Source organism: Oncorhynchus tshawytscha, linkage group LG24 (assembly GCF_018296145.1).
Source record: "Oncorhynchus tshawytscha isolate Ot180627B linkage group LG24, Otsh_v2.0, whole genome shotgun sequence".
Lineage (NCBI taxonomy): Eukaryota > Metazoa > Chordata > Actinopteri > Salmoniformes > Salmonidae > Oncorhynchus > Oncorhynchus tshawytscha.
Window position 1 is genome coordinate 25,078,472 of NC_056452.1, and position 27,356 is coordinate 25,105,827.

The following is a 27,356-nucleotide window of genomic DNA, read 5'->3' on the forward strand; positions in this document are numbered from 1 at the left end:
TGATTGATCATTTCCAGTGCAACAAGAAGCAGAGTGGTGCAGGCGTTAGCTCCCTTCCGGAGGAAGATGTAGCCAACAGAGAGGTCCCCGCCTCCTCGCCTCCCCTTCAGCAGCAGCTGTTGCTGAGTGCCTGTCTGTCCTGTGAGGGCTGTGTGTCAGAGGAGGAGAGCCTAAAGATCTCTCAACAGAACCTGGAGGAGGTGGCCCGGGTCCTGGGCCAGAACAAGGTACTACTGGACCACTGACCGGGCTACCTGGGTCATATTCAATAGGCACCAAACGGAAGAAAACTTGCGGAAACAGGGAGGGACTACCTGTACATTATGAAGGAAAAAGGAAACCACACACTGCTCTTGATAGTATCACTGATATTTAATAAGGTTACGTATCGGCCTCACGGGCCTTCATCATTTGGGATACATTTAAAAAAATGAGCACCCTTATGTGGACCTCGTCCCAACCACATCTGTTCCACACATCGAAAGGGGTTGGAGGCGAAGGAAAACAAATAAATGCTACCAAATAGGTAGATTTTGTGGCATAGAGAAAGTTAAGATATCAGACAGGGGAGGTGATATTAATAATAAGAGAATGTTTTGGGATTTTCACCCTCCAGATATTATTTCCTAAAGGACTTAATGATGAAATGCCTATGTATGTTATGTTGTGAATTTGAACATGAATTATGTCCCTATTTAAGATTAGTCTGATGTTTTTCATACGATGTACCCAATGACTAATGAAAACTAGCCATGTCCTCATTGTGGTTTTACAGACGTGTTTCATATGTCTTATTTACACACTTTATTTTAATATTTATGAAATGCATGTTGTTATATTTGGCAGCACTTATTTGTTTTTCCAACATCTCCAACCCTTTTCGATGTGTGGAACGGCTGTGGGAGGGGAGAGGTCCACATAAGGGTGCTAAAATAAAAAAATTCACAAAAGCTCTGACGAAGGCCATGAGGCCGATATGTAACCTTATTAAAGATCAGTGATACTATCTAGAGCAGTGTGCGGTTTCCTTTTTCCTTCGTCTTGTTCAACTGTTACCAGGCACCTGCAAATAAGATTGTGCAGATGTGCGAGTGCCTTTTGAATTTTGAACTACCTGGACTTATGCAATAAGAGCCACTTTGTTCCCCTCTTCTTTTTTGGACTAAATGTGTTGCTGAGATGGTCCCTAAGCAATTCAACCCTGGACTCCTCACATGATTAGCCTTCCAAAGCACTTGGGTTATCATTAGTTACCACAGCCAAAAAGTCATAGACCTCAGCAATTTCTCTTCTCTTAATAAAATGTAATTTTAAAAACATAACCTTAAAAGTGCAATATGCGGAAATCACTCTGCCATTTCCTGATTGCTAAAATTCTAATTGTTCACCTAATTTCAGTTTATGTGTAGATAATTATTGTACCATCTAAAATGCTGTGAAATATATTTTTTAAACCCCAAAATATATTATTTTCATCTGGTTTAAGCTGGTGTACAAAACCGAAAGTAAAAGATGCTAAAAAGAAACAGGAAGCATAGAAACAGGAAGCATAGAACAGATCTACCGATTTTTAGACTTGCTTTCAATGAGAATGGCATTGTGGCTATGCTATCTAGTGGAAGCCAAGCGCTTGTGGAGATCTGAGTAGCTTTGTGATGTCAATGCTTCAATGGTAACTAAAGAGACAAGGGCTAACGCTGTCTGGGAGGAAAGAGGAATGGTTGGGTTATCTTGACTGTACCTTCCAGATCACCTCATGATGTGTGTTGTTAATATGGGTCTTTTTGCCTGCCTTGCCTACTAATTGTTTGGTTAAACTTTGTTTCACTTCACTGACATGTATGGGGCATTTAATGTGGATGTCAGGCAAATGGTCTCTCTCTTCCTGGATGAAGTGTGACCTCTCTCTCTCTCTCTCTATGTACTATTACAGAAGTGTGACATATCTCTCTCTATATATACTATTACAGAAGTGTGACGTGTCTCTCTCTCCCTCTATGTACTATTACAGAAGTGTGACGTGTCTCTCTCTATCTACTATTACAGAAGTGTGACATATCTCTCTCTCTCTATCTACTATTACAGAAGTGTGACATATCTCTCTCCCTCTATCTACTATTACAGAAGTGTGACGTGTCTCTCCCTCTATCTACTATTACAGAAGTGTGACCAGTCTCTCCCTCTATCTACTATTACAGAAGTGTGACGTGTCTCTCTCCCTCTATCTACTATTACAGAAGTGTGACGTGTCTCTCTCTCTATGTACTATTACAGAAGTGTGACTATCTACTATTATTATTACAGAAGTGTGACATATGTCTCTATGTACTATTACTCTCTATGTACTATTACAGAAGTGTGACATATCTCTCTCCCTCTATCTACTATTACAGAAGTGTGACATATCTCTCTCTATGTACTATTACAGAAGTGTGACTATATCTCTCTCCCTCTATGTACTATTACAGAAGTGTGACATATCTCTCTCTATGTATTATTACAGAATGTACTATTACAGAAGTGTGACATATCTCTCTCTACAGAAGTGTGTACTATTACAGAAGTGTGACATATCTCTCTCATATTACAGAAGTGTCTCTCCCTCTATGTACTATTACAGAAGTGTGACGTGTCTCTCTCTCTATGTACTATTACAGAAGTGTGACATATCTCTCTCCCTCTATGTACTATTACAGAAGTGTGACGTAACCAAACACCAGGTGCTGGTGGTGTCCGTGTGTTCCCAGTCTCTGCCTTTCTTTGCTGTCAAGTTCGGTCTGGACATTCCTGAGGCCACGCGCAAACTCTGTGGCTTCCTCAAGAGCCTCGGTAAGGGAGTGTGTATCTATGTCTCTGTGGTAGATTTCAATTGGCATTTCCAGAGACAAACCCTGTAGTTGCATTGGAGTGTGTGTGTGTGTGTCCGTCCGTTTTACTATAATTCTGACCAGAAGTCCCCATCTGAATAGTAATCCAAGGAGAAGGCTGACAGTTTTAGGGTTAGGTTTAGGATTAGGGGTTAGGTTTAGGATTAGGGGTTAGGTTTAGGGTTAGGGGTTAGGTTTAGGGTTAGGTTTAGGATTAGTGGTTAGGTTTAGGGATAGGGGTAAAGTTTAGGATTAGGGTTAGGATTAGGGGTTAGGTTTAGGGTTAGGTTTAGGATAAGGGTTAGGTTTAGGGATAGGGGTAAAGTTTAGGATTAGGATTAGGGGTTAGGTTTAGGGGTTGGGTTAGGGGTTGTTAGTTTTTGTATTTAACTTTTTATTTTTATAGGGTGGATCACCAGCGTGTCATTTACAAGGGAGCCTTGTGAACATGAACATAGACAATTTAATGCACATCATGTAAGATAATACCAATACAATGAATACCACATGATTCATCAAAACAAACAACTCTCACACATCCCCTCCCTTATACCTGATCTGAACTGGCCAATGGAAAACAGCAAGTCTAATTTCAAGGTGGCCTTAACCCTAAAGTCGATGTCTGAGCCCCCGCAGAAATCCAATTGGCGTAATACAAACGTCTCCATTAAAAATCTGTCAGTTTAAACTAGAGATATGTATGTTTTGCATTGGATGCATCTCAATCCACCGCATCCGCCCATGTCGCACTTCCTCATCCGTCCATGTCGCACTTCCTCATCTGCCCCCGTCGCACTTCCTCATCCGCCCATGTCGCACTTCCTCATCCGCCCATGTCGCACTTCCTCATCCGCCCATGTCGCACTTCCTCATCCGCCCATGTCGCACTTATTCATCCGCCCATGTCGCACTTCCTCATCCGCCTATTTCGCACTTCCTCATCCGCCCATGTCGCACTTCCTCATCTGCCCATGTCGCACTTCCTCATCCGCCCATGTCGCTCTTCCTCATCCGCCCCTGTTGCACTTCCTCATCCGCCTATTTCGCACTTCCTCATCCGCCCATGTCGCACTTCCTCATCAGCCCCTGTCGCACTTCCTCACCCGCCCATGTCGCACTTCCTCATCCGCCTATTTCGCACTTCCTCATCCTTTCACTTCCGCTGTGAAAGATGACTGCACTCGAGCGGTGTTTGTCAGAACATCAGACATCCTGAAAATCGGTCTTCTCATCAAATCGTCTGTAGTGTCCAAACCTTCAGACGAGTCACAAGACTCGGTACCAGTTGAAAACAGTTACGGAAGTATACAGTACCAGTCAAAAGTTTGGACACACCTACTCATTCATGGTTTTTCTTTATTTGTACTATTTTTTACATTGTAGAATAATAGGGAAGACATCAAAACTATGAAATAACACATATGGAATCATGTAGTAACCAAAAAAACAAATTAAAATATATTTTAGATTCTTCAAAGTAGCCACCCTTTGCCTTGATGACAGCTTTTCACAAGCTTGGCATTCTCTCCACCAGATTCACCTGGAATGCTTTTCCAAGAATCTTGAAGGACTTCCCACATGCTGAGCACTTGTTGGCTGCTTTTCCTTCAACTCATCCCAAACCATCTCAATTGGGTTGAGGTCAGGTGATTGTGGAGGCCAGGTCATCTGATGCAGCACTCCATCACTCTCCTTCTTGGATGGCGTATCGCTGCAGAGTTCTGTGGTAGCCATGCTGGTTAAGTGTGCCTTTTTAAATCTAGATAAATCAGACAGTGACACTATCAACGCATCATCATACCACCTCCTCCTCTAGGCTTCACGGTGGGAACCACACATACAGAGATCATCCGTTCACCTACTCTACGACTCACAAAGACACAGCGGTTGGAACCAAAAATGTCTAATTTGGACTCATCAGACCAAAGGACAGATTTCCACCGATCTAATGTCCATTACTCATGTTTCTTGGCCCGAGCAAGTCTCTTCTTATTATTGGTGTCCTTTAGTAGTGGTTTCTTTGCAGCAATTTCACCATGAAGGCCTGATTCCCACAGTCTCCTCTGAACTAGAGGTCGACCGATTAATCGGAATGGCTGATTAATTAGGGCCGATATCAAGGGCCGATGTCCTGCGTTGCATATAATCAATGCGGTGCGTATTCGCGAAAAAGGACTGTCGTTGCTCCAACGTGTACCTAACCATGAACATCAATGCCTTACTTAAAATCAATACACAGAAGTATATATTTTTAAACCTGCATGTTTAGCTAAAAGAAATCCAGGTTAGCAGGCAATATTAACCAGGTGAAATTGTGTCACTTCTCTTGCATTCATTGCACGCAGAGTCAGTGTATATGCAACAGTTTGGGCCACCTAATTTGCCAGAATTTTACGTAATTATGACATAACATTGAAGGTTGTGAAATGTAACAGAAATATTTAGACTTATGGATGCCATCCGTTAGATAAAATACGGAACGGTTCCGTATTTCACTGAAAGATTAAACGTCTTGTTTCCGGATTCGGCCATATTAATGACCTAATATTTCTGTGTGTTATCGTGTTATAATTAAGTCTATGATTTGATAGAGCAGTCTGACTGAGCGATGGTAGGCACCAGCAGGCTCGTAAGCATTCATTCAAACAGCACTTTTGTGCGTTTTACCAGTAGCTCGTCGCTGTGCTTCAAGCATTGCGCTGTTTATGACTTCAAGCCTATCAACTCCTGAGATTAGGCTGGTGTAACCGACGTGAAATGGCTAGCTAGTTAGCAGGGTGCGCACTAATAGCATTTCAAACGTCACTCGCTCTGAGACTTGGAGTAGTTATTCCCCTTGCTCTGCATTGGTTTCTCTGCTTCGAGGGTGGCTGTTGTCGAGCCCAGGTAGGGGCGAGGAGCCCAAGTTCGTGCCCAGGTAGGGGCGAGGAGAGGGACGGAAGCTATACTGTTACACTGGCAATACTAAAGTGCCTATAAGAACATCCAATAGTCAAAGGTATATGAAATACAAATGGTATAGAGAGAAATAGTCCTATAATTCCTATAATAACTACAACCAAAAACTTCTTACCTGGGAATATTGAAGTCTCATGTTAAAAGGAACCACCAGCTTTCATATGTTCTCATGTTCTGAGGAACTTAAACGTTAGCTTTCTTACATGGCACATATTGCACTTTTACTTTCTTCTCCAACACTTTGTTTTTACATTATTTAAACCAAATTGAATATGTTTCATTATTTATTTGAGGCTAAATTGATTTTATTTATGTATTATATTAAGTTAAAATAAGTGTTCATTCATTATTGTTGTAATTGTCATTATTACAAATACATTTTAAAAATTGGCCGATTAATCGGTATCGGCTTTTTTTGGTCCTCCAATAATCGGTATCGGTATCTGAGTTGAAAAATCATAATCGTTGAGATGTAATCGTTGAGATGTGTCTGTGACTTGAAATCTGTGAAGCATTTATTTGGGCTGCATCTTATCCTATGCAACAGAGGTAACTCTGGGTCTTCCTTTCCTGTGGCTGTCCTCATGAGAGCCAGTTTCATCATAGCACTTGATGGTTTTTGTTACTGCACTAGAAGAAACTTTGAAATGATCCTGATTGAATGACCTTCATGTCTTAAAGTAATGATGGACTATCGTTTCGCTGTTGTTTCTCTTTGCTTATTTGAGCTGTTCTTGCCATAATATGGACCTGGTCTTTTACCAAATAGGGCTATCTTCTGTATAGCAATCCTACCTTGTTACAACACAACTGATTGGCTCAAATGCATTAAGAAGGAAAGAAATTCCACAAATGAACTTTTAACAAGGCACACCTGTTAAATTAAATGCATTCCAGGTGGCTCCCGAGTGGCGCAGTGGCCTAAGGCACTGCATCTCAGTGCTAGAGGCGTCACTACAGACACCCTGGTTCGAATCCTGGCTGTATCACAACCGGCCGTGATTGGGAGTCCCATAAGACGGCGCACAATTGGCCCAGCGTCGTCCGGGTTTGGCCGGTGTAGGCCGTCATTGTAAATAAGAATTTGTTCTTAACTGACTTACCTAGTTAAATTATTATTACACCTTTATTTCAACAAGGGACACAGACCACGGTCTCTTTTACAGCTGGGCCCTGCGTATACATGTTTACACATACAGTTTAGGTACAATGATTAAGAAACTACACAAGACAAACAAAACCATCACAGATAACACAAAAGCATACAGCAACAGATTACATTTACACATAGGTTATTCTACTAACAGGTTATTCCCCTAACATGTTATTCCCCTAACAGGTTATTCCCCTAACAGGTTATTCTACCAACAGGTTATTCCCCTAACAGGTTATTCTACTAACAGGTTATTCCCCTAACAGCACAAGAACTTGCATTACCCGAAACAGTTACAAGCAATACAAAAATAAAAATTCCCCAATAAATATTTAAAATGGGCGACAGGGGGACAAGAGACTCAAGTTTAGGTTTAGTCTGCAGGCTATTCCATAGGCAAGGAGCGTAACAGGAAAAGGCAGCCATACCCAACTCTGTGGAAATCACATGGGCCTCAAGTGTAATCCATGCTTGAGACCTGGTTTTGGGATTTCTAACTATAATATTGATGAGTGATGATAAATAAGAAGGTAGCTTATAGACAAACACGAGAGCATGTTGTTTTCGTCTCACGGACAGCGAAGTCCAACTCACATGTTGATATAAAACACAGTGGTGAGTTCTGCACCCGTAATAAACCTAAGTGCACAATGATAAGTAGCATCCAGCGATTTTAAGTGTTGATGCCGTAGCATGTAAATAATATCCCCATAATCTATAACAGACATAAAAGTAGCTTGCACAATTTGTCTTCTATTTGTATAGAGGACAAACATGTCCTGTTTCTATAGAGGAAGCCTAGCTTGATTTTTAGCCGTTTACAATGTTCATCAATATGCATTTTAAAAGAGTATTGATAAATAAAGGTTAAATAAAAACAACAACAAAACCATTACCTAATGAAGGTGGTTGAGAGAATGCCAAGAGTGTTCAATGGGGGGCTACTTTGAAGAATCTAAAATATTGAATATATTTTGATTTGTTTAACACTTTTTTGGTTACTACATAATTCCATATGTGTTATTTTCATAGTTTTGATTTAAAAAAATTGAAAATAAAGAAAAACCATTGAATGAGTAGGTGTGACAACTTTTGACTGGTACTGTGTGTGTGTGTGTGTGTGTGTGTGTGTGTGTGTGTGTGTGATGTGTTAATGATTCTGCAATAACTGGGGAAGAAAGCTACAGCAAAAAGGCATCATGTGAGTCCAGTGGAATGTTTTACATCGATCTTCAATAAGGCACTTAGGACATCATAGGCATCAAATGAGCAAATGTGTATCTGGGAATGTATCGTTCTCTGCAACCTAGCTCGAGGTGAGTAAAGGACTCTACTGGAATCAGAGTTTTCCAAATATATTTCATCAAATAGGTGGCCTGAAGAGGCAGAGTGGTTATTAAATGCACCACAAATGTTCATCTTATCTGTTACGGGACCAGAGTCTGTCATAACCTGCTGGGTTAATGAGGGCGTGGAGTTTTGTTTCTGAGATTTGACTACCTTCTAGAAGGCAGCTGGATTCCCACCATTCTCAGATACACAGTTGAAGAAGTATGTCAATGTTGCTTTACTAACCTCAGTATGTCTCAAGCATCTGAAGGACTGCCAGTCAAACGTGGAATCAGTCAGCCTGAGCCCAAGCTAAATGCTTCTTCTGAAGTTTCTCTGGCAGTTTCATGTGTGAACCAGGAAGTACCTCTATCACCGTCTTGAACGGTGCGTGCTTATCTGCAATAGAGTTGAGCAAGGAAGTTAAACAATTTAGGTCCTGATCCGAGTCAGATATCTGACACCCCCCAATTCTCAGACAGGAATTGTTGCTCATTGAAATTCCTGTAATTTCTCTTTGTAATAATGCGAGGGTGAGATTTAGCTTTGCATCTCTTATGCAGGAAACGGATAAGTGGTCACTGAACTCATTAACAAATATTCCATTGGCTGTATACTCATGAGGGTCGTTTGTCAAAATAATATTTAAAGCAGCTTTAAGCTACGGGTATTTTTCAGGGTGTTTTTAAAGTTGGGATGGGTTGGTTGAGTTAGATATCTGCATTGAGCAAAATCTGTCAGTCTATCAGAAGCTGGCATCAACCAATTCAGATTTAGATCACAAAGAATTCAGATTTAGATTTAGAATTCAGATTTAGCGTAGTTTGATAGGAAGTCAGATAATCGACTAAGAGCACATGTTCAGGCAGAGGGAGGGCGATAAATTCCCACTAGCGCGAGTTAGGCGTTATTACCAAAGCCCACATTTTATGACTAGACATTAGGGGTTAGGGAAAATAGCATTTTGAATTGGTACCAATTGTTGGTCCCCAAAAATCCTCACAAGTATAGTAAAACAAATGAGTGTGTGCGCGAGAGATTCTGAGAGATTCTGTGTGCGTCTGACTTAGTACAACGTAGCGTGTGTGTGTGTGAAGTATATGTGCGCGGTACATTCACAGGCATCTGCTGAATCATTGTCCCCCCTGTCTCCCTCTGTAGGGGTGCAGTATGTGTTTGATACCACTCTAGCTGCAGGCTTCAGTATTCTGGAGAGCCAGAGAGAATTTGTCCAGAGGTACCGCAAGAGGAACCATGACAACCAGGCCCTACCCATGTTCACCTCCTCCTGTCCAGGTAATATTTACATCTTTACATATTTACAGTGTAGGGAGTCATTGAACCATCTAAACGGCTGTGAAATGTCATTTCCATAACAACAAAGTGTTTGAAGCTGGTGTACAAAACCTGAAAGTAAAATAAACGCAAAAATGAAACTTAATAACAGGAAGCATAGTAATAGTGCGCATAGAACAGATCTATCACTTCTTAGACTTGCTTTCAATGAGAATGACAGATCTATAACTCACATTTCTATGTGGAAATGATCAGCTCACCCAAAAAGGGACACATTGCAGCTTTAAGCTTCGGATTAATCAAATCAAATGTATTTATAAAGCCCTTTCTTACATCAGCTGATATCTCAAAGTGCTGTACAGAAACCCAGCCTCAAACCCCAAACAGCAATGCAGGTGTAGAAGCACCTGTGGCTAAGGAAAAAACCCTTAGAAAGGCCAGGAACCTAGGAAGAAACCTAGAGAGGAACCAGGCTCTGAGGGTTTGTTCAGTGTTCTTCTGGCTGTGCAGGGTGGAGATTGTAAGAGTACATGGCCATTTCAGGCCAGATTGTTCTTCAAGATGTTCAAACGTTCATAGATGACCAGCAGGGTCAAATAATAATCACTGTGGTTATAGAGGATGCAACAGGTCAGCACGTCAGGAGTAAATGTCAGTTGGCTTTTCATAGCCGATCATTCAGAGGTCGAGACAGCAGGTGCGGTAGAGAGAGAGTCCAAAACAGCAGGTCCGGGACAAGGTAGCACGTCCGGTGAACAGGGTTCCATAGCCGCAGGCAGAGAGTTGAAACTGGAGCAGCAGCATAACCAGCTGGGTTGGGGACAGCCAGGAGTCATCAGGCCAGGTAGTCCTGAGGCATGGTCCTAGGGCTCAGGTCCTCCAGGAGGAGAGAATTAGAGGAAGCATTCTTAAATTCACATAGGACACCAGATAAGATGGGAGAAGTACACCAGATATTACAGACTGACCCTAACCCCCCGGCACATAGACTATTGCAGCATAGATACTGGAGACTGAGACAGGTGTGGGGGGGAGACGACGACACTGTGGCCCCGTCTGACGATACGCCCGAACAGGGCCAACCAGGCAGGATTTAGCCCCACCCACTTTGCCAAAGCACAGCCTCCACACCACTAGAGGGTTATCAACAGACACCAACTTACTATGCTGAGACAAGGCTGAGTATAGCCCACGAAGATCTCCTCCACCGCTCAAACCCGATTGGGCGCAAAAAACGGACATGAAGATCACGTCAGTGACTCAACCCACTCCTACGGACGGCATGGAAGAGCACTAGTAAGCCAGCCACAGGAGACAAACTGATATTTTTCCGACAGATAAACCAGGCCAGTACTTGTCTGTGTCGACCAATTAGGGTTTCCAGTCTCTCCAAAACACTGGTGATCGATGACGTCAAAAACAGCACTAAGGTCTAGGAGCACGAGGACAGAGCCTTGGTCTGACGCCATTAAAAGTTAATTTATCAGTGCAGTCTCAGTGCTATGATGGGGTCTAAAACCAGACTGAAGCATTTCATATACATTATTTGTCTTCAGGGAGGCAGTGAGTTGCTGCGCAACAGTTTTTTTTCTTAATTTTTGTTGTTGAGTAATGGGAGATTTAATATAGGGCTGGGAGGGAGGGAGAGAGGTTTGGCTGGGAGGGAGATTGGGCTGAGAGGGAGGGAGGGAGGGCTAGGGAGGGAGGGAAACTGGGCTGGGAGGGGGGAGAGAGAGAGAGAGAGAGATTGGGCTGGGGGGGGTGAGGGAGTGAGAGAGAGAGATTGTGCTGGGAGGGAGCGAGAGGGGCTGGGAGGGGGAGGGAGTGAGAGAGGTAGATTGGGCTCGGAGGGAGGGAGGGAGCGAGAGAAACTGGGCTAGGACGGAGGGAGGGAGCGGGAGAGAGTGGGCTGGAAGGGGAGGGAGGGAGAGAGAGAGAGAGATTGGGCTGGGAGGGAGGGAGGGAGTGAGAGAGACTGGGCTGGCTGGGAGGGAGGGAGCGAGAGAGAGAGATTGAGCTTGGAGGGAGGGAGGGATGGAGCGAGAGAGATTGGGCTGGGAGGAGGGAGGGAGCGAGAGAGAGAGATTGAGCTTGGAGGGAGGGAGAGAGAGCGAGAGCTGGGAGGGAGAGACAGAGCTGTGAGGGATGGATGGATGGAGGGAGAGACAGAGTCAGCCTGACGCCGCTCCCTTCCCTAGAGATAGGACCTGCAGAAAGGGAGTCACTCTTCCTTTCCTGGTCTCTCATTCGCTCACTCTTGCGCTCATCCTCAGTTTCACGTCTGTTTTAGTCTTGCTCTACATTTTTCTCTGGCCTTAATTAACCCTTTAGAAAAACGTGAGCTTTAGGACTCAAAGGAATTTCCGAAGGCTTTATCATGTATTCTGTTTCTTCCAGGGTGGATCCGGTACGCTGAGCGTGTCCTGGGCAGTCTGGTCACTCCTCACATCTGTACGGCCAGGTCTCCTCAACAGATCATGGGCTGTCTGGTTAAAGACTACTTCACCAAACAAAAGGTCAATACTTTCATCTGTTATAACAACCCATCCAATATGATTCAATGAAACTCATTACAACAGGTGAATACTGATTGAGCCCACACTACTCATCTATTATAACAGTGTTATATCACCTCACACAACAGGTGAATACTGATTGAGCCCACACTACTCATCTATTATAACAGTGTTATATCACCTCACACAACAGGTGAATACTGATTGAGCCCACACTACTCATCTATTACAACAGTGTTATATCACCTCACACAACAGGTGAATACTGATTGAGCCCACACTACTCATCTATTATAACAGTGTTATATCACCTCACACAACAGGTGAATACTGATTGAGCCCACACTACTCATCTATTATAACAGTGTTATATCACCTCACACAACAGGTGAATACTGATTGAGCCCACACTACTCATCTATTACAACAGTGTTATATCACCTCACACAACAGGTGAATACTGATTGAGCCCACACTACTCATCTATTATAACAGTGTTATATCACCTCACACAACAGGTGAATACTGATTGAGCCCACACTACTCATCTATTATAACAGTGTTATATCACCTCACACAACAGGTGAATACTGATTGAGCCCACACTACTCATCTATTATAACAGTGTTATATCACCTCACACAACAGGTGAATACTGATTGAGCCCACACTACTCATCTATTATAACAGTGTTTTATCACCTCACACAACAGGTGAATACTGATTGAGCCCACACTACTCATCTATTATAACAGTGTTATATCACCTCACACAACAGGTGAATACTGATTGAGCCCACACTACTCATCTATTATAACAGTGTTATATCACCTCACACAACAGGTGAATACTGATTGAGCCCACACTACTCATCTATTATAACAGTGTTATATCACCTCACACAACAGGTGAATACTGATTGAGCCTACACTACTCATCTATTATAACAGTGTTATATCACCTCACACAACAGGTGAATACTGATTGAGGCCACACTACTCATCTATTATAACAGTGTTATATCACCTCACACAACAGGTGAATACTGATTGAGCCCACACTACTCATCTATTATAACAGTGTTATATCACCTCACACAACAGGTGAATACTGATTGAGCCCACACTACTCATCTATTATAACAGTGTTATATCACCTCACACAACAGGTGAATACTGATTGAGCCCACACTACTCATCTATTATAACAGTGTTATATCACCTCACACAACAGGTGAATACTGATTGAGCCCACACTACTCATCTATTATAACAGTGTTATATCACCTCACACAACAGGTGAATACTGATTGAGCCCACACTACTCATCTATTATATCAGTGTTATATCACCTCACACAACAGGTGAATACTGATTGAGCCCACACTACTCATCTATTATAACAGTGTTATATCACCTCACACAACAGGTGAATACTGATTGAGCCCACACTACTCATCTATTATAACAGTGTTATATCACCTCACACAACAGGTGAATACTGATTGAGCCCACACTACTCATCTATTATAACAGTGTTATATCACCTCACACAGCAGGTGAATACTGATTGAGGCCACACTACTCATCTATTATAACAGTGTTATATCACCTCACACAACAGGTGAATACTGATTGAGCCCACACTACTCATCTATTATAACAGTGTTATATCACCTCACACAACAGGTGAATACTGATTGAGCCCACACTACTCATCTATTATAACAGTGTTATATCACCTCACACAACAGGTGAATACTGATTGAGCCCACACTACTCATCTATTATAACAGTGTTATATCACCTCACACAAAGAACATATCCGATGTAAACAAATTGAGTGGTCATGTGATAATGAACTAGAATGTATCGGCCTGAACGTTACACTGTCTCCCCAAATATCTTTTACCCTCATTGGAATGTATAGGCCACCTTCCACCAAAAGTGTGTTTTTTGATCAGTTTAATACCATGCTTAGGGAATGTGATTTTGGGAAAGAGGTCATTTTAATGGGAGATTTTAACATTAATTATGAAGACAAGTGTTGTAGGAAAACCCTCAAACGGATCACTAATACCTTTGACCTTACACAGCTAGTTAAAGGGCCAACCAGGGTGACTTGTTGCTCTAAAACACAGATTGATTTGGTGTTCAGTAATAAACCAGAGAGAGTGACTAAATCATTCAATATGGTTACTGGGCTGTCTGATCATAATCTGACACTTATAGCCAGAAAGCTGTCTAAGAGCAGGTTTAACCTCTCTACTGTTAGAAAGCCGGATCAACTCAGAACACCTAAGAGTGAATTAAACTATTTTGAAAAAGCAATTAAGGGAATAAACTGGAATGATCTCTTGTCCTATACAGACGTGGAAGCTGATAGTCAGGTTTTTCTATCCACAATCCAGACTACAATAAATGGCTTCCTAAAGAAAATCAAATCCAAACCTGGCCAAAAGAGCACTCTTCCTTGGCTAAATGGAAAAATCTGGAAATTGATGAAAGAACGAGATTATGCTCTAAAAATAGCCCTAAAATCTAAATTAGAGCATGACAGACGTAGGTTTACCATGTTGAGAAATAAGGTGATGAAAGAAATCAGACAGGCCAAGGCAAACTTTTTTATTAACATAATTGGTGAAGCAAAGGGAAATTCTAAATTGATATGGGAGAATCTAAACAAGTTAACAGGGAAAGACCATAGTAACACTGCAAAAAGACTAGAAATCATGGTGAATAACAATCTAACACAGGATGCAGTCGAAATAGCAATAGCCTTCAATTCCTACTTTATTGACTCTGTCAGGGTACTGACACAGAACCCCTCCACTGGTTTCTTGGGCTCAGTGCTAGTGAATGACACTCAACCTGTCTTCATCATGAGGGAGGTTTCTGAGTCAAAGGTGAACAAGGTGATTAGCTCACTAAAGAACTCTAAAGCCAAAGATGTGTTTGGGATGGACTCTACCTTTCTTAAAAACTACAAAGAGTCACTCATTGGCCCCATTACTAAGGTCACCAACACATCTATTGGTCTCGGTGTGTTTCCAAGGGTATGGAAGTCGGCCATAATAACGGCCATCTTTAAATCAGGCGACCTGACACCTCACACAACAGGTGAATACTGATTGAGCCCACACTACTCATCTATTATAACAGTGTTATATCACCTCACACAACAGGTGAATACTGATTGAGCCCACACTACTCATCTATTATAACAGTGTTATATCACCTCACACAGCAGGTGAACCCTGTTTTCTCTGTGTGCTTGTAGAAGCTGAGCCCAGACAAGCTGTACCACATGGTGGTGGCCCCGTGCTTCGATAAGAAACTGGAGGCAGTCCGAGAGGAGTTCTACAACAGTCTACTGGACAGCAGAGACGTGGACTGTGTCCTCACATCAGGTACTGCTGCTCCACCCTCTCTACCCCTCTATCTATCCTCTCTACTAATATCTATCCTCTCTACCTCTCTATCTGTCCTCTCCTCTAATATCTGTCCTCTCTACCGCTCTATCTCTTCTCTCTACCAATATCTATCCTCTCTACCTATCTATCTATCATCCTCTCTACCTCTCTTTCTGTCCTCTCTATCTATCCTCTCTACCTCTCTTTCTGTCCTCTCTATCTATCCTCTTTACCTCTATCTATCCTCTCCTCTAATATCTATCCTCTCTACCGCTCTATCTGTCCTCTCTACCAATATCTATCCTCTCTACCTCTTTATCTATCCTCTACTAATATCTATCCTCTATCGCTGTATATATCCTCTCTACTAATATCTATCCTCTCTACCTCTCCATCTGTCCTCTATCTATCTATCATCCTCTCTACCTCTCTATCTGTCCTCTCTACCAATATCTATCATCTCTACCTCTATCCATCCTCTCTACCTCTCTATCCATCCTCTCTACTAATATCTATCCTCTCTACTAATATCTATCCTCTCTACCTCTCTATCTATCCTCTCTACTAATATCTATCCTCTCTACTAATATCCATCCTCTCTACCTCTCTATCTATCCTCTCTACCTCTCTATCTGTCCTCTCTATCTATCATCCTCTGCCTATATCCATCCTCTCTACCACTCTATCTATCCTCTCTACTAATATCTATCCTCTCTATCTCTCTATATATCCTCTCTACTAATATATCCTCTCTACTAATATCTATCCTCTCTACCTCTCTATATATCCTCTCTACTAATATATCCTCTCTACTAATATCTATCCTCTCTATCTCTCTATATATCCTCTCTACTAATATATCCTCTCTACTAATATCTATCCTCTCTACCTCTCTATATATCCTCTCTACTAATATATCCTCTCTACTAATATCTATCCTCTCTATCTCTCTATATATCCTCTACTAATATATCCTCTCTACTAATATCTATCCTCTCTACCTCTCTATCTTTCCTTTCTCGCTCTAGGACTATATCTACAGTGCCTTGCGAAAGTATTCGGCCCCCTTGAACTTTGCGACCTTTTGCCACATTTCAGGCTTCAAACATAAAGATATAAAACTGTATTTTTTTGTGAAGAATCAACAACAAGTGGGACACAATCATGAAGTGGAACGACATTTATTGGATATTTCAAACTTTTTTAACAAATCAAAAACTGAAACATTGGGCGTGCAAAATTATCTATCTAAAATGTATCTAAAAATATCTATCTATTATCTAAAAATATCTATCCTCTCTACCTCTATATTTATCCTCTCTACCTCTATATCTATCCTCTCTACCTCTATATCTATCTACCTCTATAGCTATCCTCTCTACCTCTATATTTATCCTCTCTACCTCGATAGCTATCCTCTCTACCTCTATATTTATCCTCTCTACCTCTATATCTATCCTCTCTACCTCTATATCTATCCTCTCTACCTCTATATCTATCCTCTCTACCTCTATATTTATCCTCTCTACCTCGATAGCTATCCTCTCTACCTCTATATTTATCCTCTCTACCTCTATATCTATCCTCTCTACCTCTATATTTTATCCTCTCTACCTCTATATTTATCCTCTCTACCTCTATATTTATCCTCTCTACCTCTATATTTATCCTCTCTACCTCTATATTTATCCTCTCTACCTCTATATTTATCCTCTCTACCTCTATATTTATCCTCTCTACCTCTATATTTATCCTCTCTACCTCTATATTTATCCTCTCTACCTCTATATCTATCCTCTCTACCTCTATATCTATCCTCTCTACCTCTATATTTGTCCTCTCTACCTCTATATTTATCCTCTCTACCTCTATATATATATCCTCTCTACCTCTATATTTATCCTCTCTACCTCTATATTTATCCTCTCTACCTCTATATTTATCCTCTCTACCTCTATATTTATCCTCTCTACCTCTATATTTATCCTCTCTACCTCTATATTTATCCTCTCTACCTCTATATATATCCTCTCCACCTCTATATTTATCCCTCTACCTCTCTATTTATCCTCACTACCTCTATATTTATCCTCTCTACCCCTATATTTATCCTCTCTACCTCTATATTTATCCTCTCTACCTCTATATTTATCCTCTCTACCTCTATATTTATCCTCTCTACCTCTATATTTATCCTCTCTACCTCTATATTTATCCTCTCTACCTCTATATTTATCCTCTCTACCTCTATATTTATCCTCTCTACCTCTATATTTATCCTCTCTACCTCTATATTTATCCTCTCTACCTCTATATCTATCCTCTCTACCTCTATATTTATCCTCTCTACCTCTATATTTATCCTCTCTACCTCTATATTTATCCTCTCTACCTCTATATTTATCCTCTCTACCTCTATATCTATCCTCTCTATTCTATATTTATCCTCTCTACCTCTATATTTATCCTCTCTACCTCTATATTTATCCTCTCTACCTCTATATATATCCTCTCCACCTCTATATTTATCCTCTCTACCTCTATATTTATCCTCACTACCTCTATATTTATCCTCTCTACCCCTATATTTATCCTCTCTACCTCTATATTTATCCTCTCTACCTCTATATTTATCCTCTCTACCTCTATATTTATCCTCTCTACCTCTATATTTATCCTCTCTACCTCTATATTTATCCTCTCTACCTCTATATTTATCCTCTCTACCTCTATATCTATCCTCTCTACCTCTATATTTATCCTCTCTACCTCTATATTTATCCTCTCTACCTCTATTTATCTATCCTCTCTACCTCTATATTTATCCTCTCTACCTCTATATTTATCCTCTCTACCTCTATATTTATCCTCTCTACCTCTATATTTATCCTCTCTATCTCTATATTTATCCTCTCTACCTCTATATGTATCCTCTCTACCTCTATATTTATCCTCTCTACCTCTATATTTATCCTCTCTACCTCTATATTTATCCTCTCTACCTCTATATTTATCCTCTCTACCTCTATATTTATCCTCTCTACCTCTATATCCTCTCTACCTCTATATTTATCCTCTCTACCTCTATATTTATCCTCTCTACCTCTATATCCTCTCTACCTCTATATTTATCCTCTCTACCTCTATATTTATCCTCTCTACCTCTATATTTATCCTCTCTACCTCTATATTTATCCTCTCTACCTCTATATTTATCCTCTCTACCTCTATATTTATCCTCTCTACCTCTATATTTATCCTCTCTACCTCTATATTTATCCTCTCTACCTCTATATTTATCCTCTCTACCTCTATATTTATCCTCTCTACCTCTATATTTATCCTCTCTACCTCTATATTTATCCTCTCTACCTCTATATGTATCCTCTCTACCTCTATATTTATCCTCTCTACCTCTATATTTATCCTCTCTACCTCTATATTTATCCTCTCTACCTCTATATCTATCCTCTCTACCTCTATTTATCCTCTCTACCTCTATATTTATCCTCTCTACCTCTATATTTATCCTCTCTACCTCTATATTTATCCTCTCTACCTCTATATCTATCCTCTCTACCTCTATATTTATCCTCTCTACCTCTATATTTATCCTCTCTACCTCTATATTTATCCTCTCTACCTCTATATTTATCCTCTCTACCTCTATAGCTATCCTCTCTACCTCTATATCTATCCTCTCTACCTCTATATCTATCCTCTCTACCTCTATATTTATCCTCTCTACCTCTATATTTATCCTCTCTACCTCTATATTTATCCTCTCTACCTCTATATTTATCCTCTCTACCTCTATATCTATCCTCTCTACCTCTATATTTATCCTCTCTACCTCTATATTTATCCTCTCTACCTCTATATTTATCCTCTCTACCTCTATATTTATCCTCTCTACCTCTATATTTATCCTCTCAACCTCTATATTTATCCTCTCTACCTCTATATTTATCCTCTCTACCTCTATATTTATCCTCTCTACCTCTATATTTATCCTCTCTACCTCTATATTTATCCTCTCTACCTCTATATTTATCCTCTCTACCTCTATATTTATCCTCTCTACCTCTATATTTATCCTCTCTACCTCTATATTTTATCCTCTCTACCTCTATATTTATCCTCTCTACCTCTATATTTATCCTCTCTACCTCTATATATATCCTCTCTACCTCTATATTTATCCTCTCTACCTCTATATATATCCTCTCTACCTCTATATTTATCCTCTCTACCTCTATATTTATCCTCTCTAGCTGTAAAGTATTTGCCTCCTTTCTGATTTTCTCTGTTTTTGCATATTTTTGATACTGAATTTTATCAGATCTTCAACCAAAACCTAATATTAGATAAAGGGAACCTGAGTGAAAAAATAACACAACAATTGCATACTTTCTTCATACACAAAGTTATGCAACACCCAAAGCCCCTGTGTGAGAAAGTCATTGCCCCCTTACACTCAATACCTGTACCACCTTTAGCTGCAATGAATCCAACCAAACGCTTCCTGTAGCAGTTGATCAGTCTTTCAGCTCGCTGTGGGGGAATTTTGGCTCATTCTTCCATGCAGAACTGCAGTAACTCAGCGACATTTTGTGGGTTTTCAAGCCTGAGCTGCTCGTTTCAAGTCCTGTCATCTCAATTGGGAATAGGCCTGGATTTTGACGAGGCCATTCCAAACCTTCACATTTGTTGCTTTTTAGCCATTTTCATGTAGACTTAATTGTGTGTTTTGGATCATTGTCTTGCTGCATGACCCAGCTGCACTTCAGCTTCAGCTCCCTGACGGATGGCCTGACATTCTCCTGTAGAACTCTGATACAGAGCAGAATTCATGGTTCCTTCTATTAAGGCAAGTTGTCCAGGTCCTGAGACACAAAGCATCCCCTAAACCATCACACTACCACCACCATGCTTCACCGTTGGTATGAGGTTCTTACTGTGGAATGCAGAGTTTGGTGTTCGCCAGGCATAACGGGACCCATGTCGTTCAAAACATTATACTTTTGACTCATTTGTTCACAGAACATTCTTCCATGAGTCTTGATGATCATCCAGGTGCTTCCAGGGGCTGTTCGGGAAACTCGAGTCAACTTTTGGGATTTGATGGGTCCCATTTATGTCTGATAAAAATCAAACACTGCATTCCATATAAGTTGTCTGTTGTTTTAATGTGAGACTGAATGTGTGTGTGTTCCAGGGAGGTGTTCCTCATGATGGAACAGATGAAGGTGTCCGTAGCAGACCTGGACTCTGTCCCTCTAGACCACGTGTAAGTGTTTCAATGTTCACTGGGTTCTTAACCAGGAAGTGTTTGTCAGTGCTCAATGTCAGGCTCATTGCTCAGTGAGGTGGTGATGTGTGTCTGTGAGTGTATTTCTGTCTGTTAGGTTCAGCTACTCCGATTGTGTAACGTTCTTCTCTTTATCTTCATGTTAGGCTGAGTGAGGCAGGGGGCCAAGCCTTGGTGAGACATGAGGGCAAAGGATCCGAGGGCTTCCTGGAACACGTCTTCAAATACGCTGCGAAGGAACTGTTTGGTCTGGATGTCGACCAGATCACATACAAGACTCTCAGGTGAGGAGGGGAGAGAGATGGAAGACCTTGAACTGAGACCGTTGGAGAGGGAAGAGCGCTGACCTGGGTTCAAATACGCCTGGATTATTATTGTTTATTTAAATACTTATTTTCTGTGTATTTTTTTTATTTAATTTTTTAGATAATGTGGCTTGAATCAATTACATCTATTCAAAGTATTTTCAAAGACTTTCCTATAAATGGCCTACCATTTGAAAGTTTTTCCACATACATTATTTAAACCAGCAAAACAGGTCTGGGCCCGCATCCACAAAGCGTCTCAGAATGGAACATTGGCCCCAAGCGCTGAGAATAGAGACATTTTACTCTTCTGGGTCAAATAAAAACCAGCTATGCATGAAGCCTCTTTAGTCATAAGAGTCACACCAAGTCAACAGATATTTAGGAGACCTCGTGAGCTGCCCTAACCAGTTAAGAGTTACCAGCAGATGTCTTGGTAACAGAACATTGCAGTGAGTCAGTGATTCCTGCATCACATGCAATTGCTTTTGAGTTGTTAAAATGATATTTCATCAACCATAAATAATCTAGACCTGTAACATACCTCTTTCACATAACATGCCTAAATACTTAGAACCACCAGGCTAATAAATAAACCTGTTTTTCTTTTGATTATTTAATGACCTCCTTCATGTTATTTCAAGTGATCCCTTTGGAACGCAACATCACGTTGTTTAAAATATCTCTAAATTGTGAAAAACCTATAAATGTAACAGCGTTCTTCGTTTGTCGAAAGAGAGGACCGAAATGCAGCGTGGTGGTTACTCATGTCTTTAATGAAAATATGACGATACATGAAATAACTAATGAATACAAAACAACAAACGGAACGTGAAACCTAATACAGTGTTCTGGTGAACACTACACAGAGACAGGAACAATCACCCACGAAATACAAAGCGAAACCCAGGCTACCTAAATACGGTTCCCAATCAGAGACAACGAGAATCACCTGACTCTGATTGAGAAACGCCTCAGGCAGCCAAACCTATGCAACACCCCTACTCAGCCGTAATCCCAATAATACAAAAACCCCAATACGAACCACAACATATAAACCCATGTCACACCCTGGCCTGACCAAACATATAACGAAAACACAAAATACTATGACCAAGGCGTGACAGAACCCCCCCCCAAGGTGCGGACTCCCGGACGCACCTCAAAACCATAGGGAGGGTCCGGGTGGGCGTCTGTCCATGGTGGCGGCTACGGCTCGGGACGTGGACCCCACTCCATAAATGTCATAGTTCCTCCCCTTCGCGTCCTGGGATAATCCACCCTCGCCGCCGACCATGGCCTAATAGTCCTCACCCAGAACCCCACAGAACTGAGGAGCAGCTCGTGACTGAGCGGCATCTCGGGACTGAGGGACAGCTTGGGACTGAGGGGGGCAGCTCGGGACTGAGGGGCAGCTCGGGAACTGAGGGGCAGCTCGGGACTGAGGGGCAGCTCGGGACTGAGGGGCAGCTCGGGACTGAGGGGCAGCCCGGAACTGAGGGGAAGCCCAGTACTGAGAGGAAGCCCAGTACTGAGAGGAAGCCCAGTACTGAGATGAAGCTCAGGTAGGTAGTAGGCTCCGGTAGATCCTGGCTGGCTGGCGGATCTGGAAGATTCTGGTTGACTAGCAGATCTGGAAGATTCTGGTTGACTAGCAGATCTGGAAGATTCTGGTTGACAGGCTGATCTGGAAGAATCTGGTTGACTGGCAGATCTAGAAGATCATGGCTGACTGGTGGATCTAGCTGCTCTATGCAGACTGACAGCTCCGACTGCTCCATGCAGGCTGACAGCTCCTTGCAGACTGGCAGCTCTTTGCAGACTGGCAGCTCTGGCTGCTTCATGCAGACTGACAGCACCCTGCAGACTGGCAGCTCCTTGCAGACTGACAGCTCCTTGCAGACTGACAGCTCCCTGCAGACTGGCAGCTCCTTGCAGACTGACAGCTCTGACTGCTCCATGCAGGCTGACAGCTCCTTGCAGACTGACAGCTCTGACTGCTCCATGCAGGCTGACAGCTCCTTGCAGACTGACAGCTCCTTGCAGACTGGCAGCTCTTTGCAGACTGACAGATCTGGCTGCCTCATGCATACTGACAGCTCCCTGCAAACTGGCAGCTCTGACTGCTCCATGCAGGCTGACAGCTCTGATTGCTCCATGCAGGCTGGCAGCTCCTTGCAGACTAGCAGCTCCTTGCAGACTAGCAGCTCCTTGCAGACTGGCAGCTCCTTGCAGACTGACAGCACAGGCTGCTCCGAACAGGCAGGAGGCTCCGGCAGCGCTGTAGAGGAGGAAGGCTCTGATAGCGCTGAACAGGCGGGAGACTCCGACAGCGCAGGAGGGAAAGAAGGCTCTGATAGCGCTGAACAGACAGGAGACTCCGGTAGCGCAGGAGAGGAGAAAGGCTCCGACAGCGCTGGAGAGGCGGGAGACTCCGACAGCGCAGGAGGGAAGGAAGGCTCTGATAGCGCTGAACAGACAGGAGACTCCGGTAGCGCAGGAGAGGAGAAAGGCTCCGACAGCGCTGGAGAGGCGGGAGACTCCGACAGCACAGGAGAGGCGAGGCGCACTGTAGGCCTGATGCGTGGTGCTGGCACTGGTGATACTAGAGCGAGGACACGCACAGGAAGCCTGGTGCGGGGAGCTGCTACCGGAGGACTGGTGTGTGGAGGTGGCTCTGGATTGGCTAGACCGTAAAGGCGTACTGGAGATCTTGAGAGTAGTGTTGGCACAGGACGTGCAAGGCTAGGGATGTGCACAGGAGACCTGGTGCGTGAGGCTGGCACCAACTTCACCAGCCGACTAACACGCACCTCAGGACGAGTATGGAGCGCTAACTCAGGTGCCATCAAATCCCCGACACGATCCGTCGGACGAATATGGTATCTATAACACCAAGCTAGCAACTCCCTCATTACTCTCCACTCCACTTTCCCCATTAACTCCTTCACAGTCTCTGCTTCGCTCACCTCTAACACCGGCTCTGGTTCTGGTCTCCTCCTTGGCTCCTCACGATAAACAAGGAGAGTTGGCTCAGGTCTATCTCCTGACTCAGCCACTCTCCCTCTGAGCCCCCCCCCAATACATTTTTGGGGCTGCTTTTCGGTTTTCGCTCCCGCGCCGTGTCTTTCTTTTCGACTCCATTCGTCTATAACCCTCTTCGTACTGTTCCAGCGAATCCCAGGCGGGCTCAGGCACTCTCTCTGGGTCGGCCGCCCACCTGTCTATTTCTTCCCACGTCGTATACTCCAAGCCTCTGCTATCCATAACGTCCTCCCTTCGCTGCTCCTGCTGCCTGTTACCACGCCACTCGGTCCGTGTGTGGTGGGTGATTCTGTAATGGCGTTCTTCGTTTGTCGAAAGAGAGGACCGAAATGCAGCGTGGTGGTTACTCATGTCTTTAATGAAAATATGACGATACATGAAATAACTAATGAATACAAAACAACAAACGGAACGTGAAACCTAATACAGTGTTCTGGTGAACACTACACAGAGACAGGAACAATCACCCACGAAATACAAAGCGAAACCCAGGCTACCTAAATACGGTTCCCAATCAGAGACAACGAGAATCACCTGACTCTGATTGAGAAACGCCTCAGGCAGCCAAACCTATGCAACACCCCTACTCAGCCGTAATCCCAATAATACAAAAACCCCAATACGAACCACAACATATAAACCCATGTCACACCCTGGCCTGACCAAACATATAACGAAAACACAAAATACTATGACCAAGGCGTGACAATAAATTGGGAATTGAAGGCATCTATAGTGTTAACTTCAATAGTGTTAGATGAAAATGACAGCTCTTTCAAAAAGTTGCAGCGTTATATGCAACATTATCGGCAAGTGACTTGATGCCTACTGTGCCAAAGCGATTTAGAGTCGTTAAACGGGAGTGACGACGAGTGTGTTGACAATGGTAATATTATAAAATTCTGCTTTTAACAACTTTCAAAATTTGTATTATCAAAAAGGTTATGCATGCCAACATGTTAGGCAATAAGAGTAGGCAAAGTGATCGTGTCAGAAAGAAATGATATCTACCTTTTTACCATTACAACATTTGATGTACAGTCACATTCACTGTAGTTGTCTGGAGCCTGCTATAGAGTTCACAGTGGGCGATGCCTCATCGTGATCGTGGTCGTGGTTATTCTCCATCATTTGCAGCAATGTCAATGCACGTCATCACTATCTTTCCTTTGGGGTACCTCAAACTGTCGTGATTACCAGCTGAGATATACTTTTATAAGTCGATTTTATTCCTGGCTCAGAGTTTGGAGAGTTTTTGTTGTCTTAAAACAGGTTAACAGGATTCCTAGGACCTTTTCTGAGATGCTTTGTGGATACGGGCCCTGGTCCAAATGCATGGGAGTATATAAATATAATGTCTTTGAAAGTAATTGAAATGCCCTAAATAGTATTTGAACTCAGGAGAGGGAAGGATGAGAGCGGAGAGGGGTAGAAAAGAGAGTAAAGGAAGCAGGCTGTAAAAGAGGGAGTGAATTAAAAAATATATCCCACCTCCCTGCCTCCCTCCATCTCAACCCTTTCCTGCCCCCCTCCCCTCTCCCCCTCCTCCTCCCTTCCTCCCTCCCCCCTCCCTCCCCTCTCCCCCCGCCTCCCTTCCTCTCTCCCCCGCCTCCCTTCCTCTCTCCCCTCTCCTCCCTTCCTCTCTCCCCCTCCTCCCTCCATCCCTTCCTCTCTCCTCCCCTCCCCTGCCTCCCTTCCTCCCTCCTCCCTCCCCTCCCCCTCCTCCCCCATCCCTTCCTCTCCTCCCTATCTCCCCCTCCTCCCTCTCTCACTCCCTCCTCCCCCTGCCTCCCTTCCCCCCTCCTCCCTATCTCCCCCCCCTCCTCCCTCCCTATCTCCCCTCCTCCCTTCCTCTCTTCCTCCCTCTCCCCCTCCTCCCTCTCTCTCCTCCCTCCTCCCTCTCTCCCCCGCCCCCGCCTCCCTCCTCCTCTCCCCTGCCTCCCCCCTCCTCCCTATCTCCCCCCCTCTCCTCCCTCCCTCTCCCCCCTCCTCCCTTTCTCTCTCCCTTCTCCTCCCTTCATCTCTCCTCCCTCCTCCCTCCCTCTCCCCCGCCTCCCTTCCTCTCTCCCCCTCCTCCCTCTCCCCCTGCCTCCTCCCTCTTCCCCCTCCTCCCTATCTCCCCCTCCTCCCTCCCTATCTCCCCCGCCTCCCTTCCTCTCTTCCTCCCTATCTCCCCCCTCCCTCATCTCTCTCTCCCCTCCCTCCATCCTCCCTCTCTCCCCCTCCTCCCTATCTCGTCCCTCCTCCCTCTCTCCTCCCTCCTCCCTCCTCCCCCTCTCCCTCCCTATCACCCCCTCCTCTCTCTCCCCCCGCCTCCTTCCTCTCTCCCCCACCTCCTTCCCTTCATCTCCCTCCCCCCCCTCCCTCCCCCCGCCTCCCTATCTCCCCCCTCCCTCCCTATCTCCCCCTCCTCCCTCCCCCCTCTCCTCCCTCCTCCCCCTCTCCCCCCCGCCTCCCTCCCTATCTCCCCCCCCTCCTCCCTCCTCCCTCTCTCCTCCCTCCCTCTCCCCCCTCCTCCCTTCATCTCTCCTCCCCCCCTCCCTCTCTCCCCCCCGCCTCCTTCCTCCTCTCTCCCCCTCCTCCCTTCATCTCTCCCCCTCCTCCCTTCATCTCTCCCCCTCCTCCCTTCATCTCTCCTCCTTCCTCCCTCTCTCCTCCCTCCTCCCTCCCTCTCTCCCCCTCCTCCCTTCATCTCTCCCCCTCCTCCCTTCATCTCTCCTCCCTCCTCCCTCTCTCCCCCTCCTCCCTTCATCTCTCCCCCTCCTCCCTTCATCTCTCCCCCCGCCTCCCTTCCTCTCTCCCCCTTGCCTCCCTCCTCTAGGAACCGTGACTTCCAGGAGGTGTGTCTGGAGCGGGATGGGGAGGTGCTGCTGCAGTTTGCATCCGTCTACGGCTTCAGGAACATCCAGACTCTGGTCCACCGCATGAGGACAAGACACATCCCCTACCAACTGGTGGAGGTGCTGTCATGCCCCGGCGGTAGGTCACATCTACTTCCTGGTCCTGGTTTGGTTTTGGGTTAATGTGACGAGGCAGCTGTCAACCTGTTTGTGTTGAGCTGAACTGGATATAGAAACTAGAAAAGGGATTTAGTGTAATCTTTATTTTTGTATTTTATACTTTGTTTGACCGCCGTTCTCCCCCCTCTCTCTCCCCCCTCTCTC

At 43.8% G+C, this 27,356-nt stretch overlaps 1 protein-coding gene across 1 annotated transcript in view; it reads left to right on the forward strand.

Annotated features, from left to right (window-relative positions):
• Window positions 1-27,356, forward strand: part of LOC112241719 (nuclear prelamin A recognition factor-like) — a 30,809-nt gene that overhangs the window by 2,593 nt on the left and 860 nt on the right. The window contains exons 3-10 of the mRNA XM_042305566.1: window positions 18-227; window positions 2,697-2,829; window positions 9,469-9,603; window positions 12,001-12,119; window positions 15,399-15,528; window positions 20,749-20,821; window positions 20,989-21,126; window positions 27,014-27,171. Of these exons, the coding sequence (XP_042161500.1) occupies window positions 18-227; window positions 2,697-2,829; window positions 9,469-9,603; window positions 12,001-12,119; window positions 15,399-15,528; window positions 20,749-20,821; window positions 20,989-21,126; window positions 27,014-27,171 (1,096 nt within the window). The remainder of the gene's footprint in view (window positions 1-17; window positions 228-2,696; window positions 2,830-9,468; window positions 9,604-12,000; window positions 12,120-15,398; window positions 15,529-20,748; window positions 20,822-20,988; window positions 21,127-27,013; window positions 27,172-27,356) is intronic.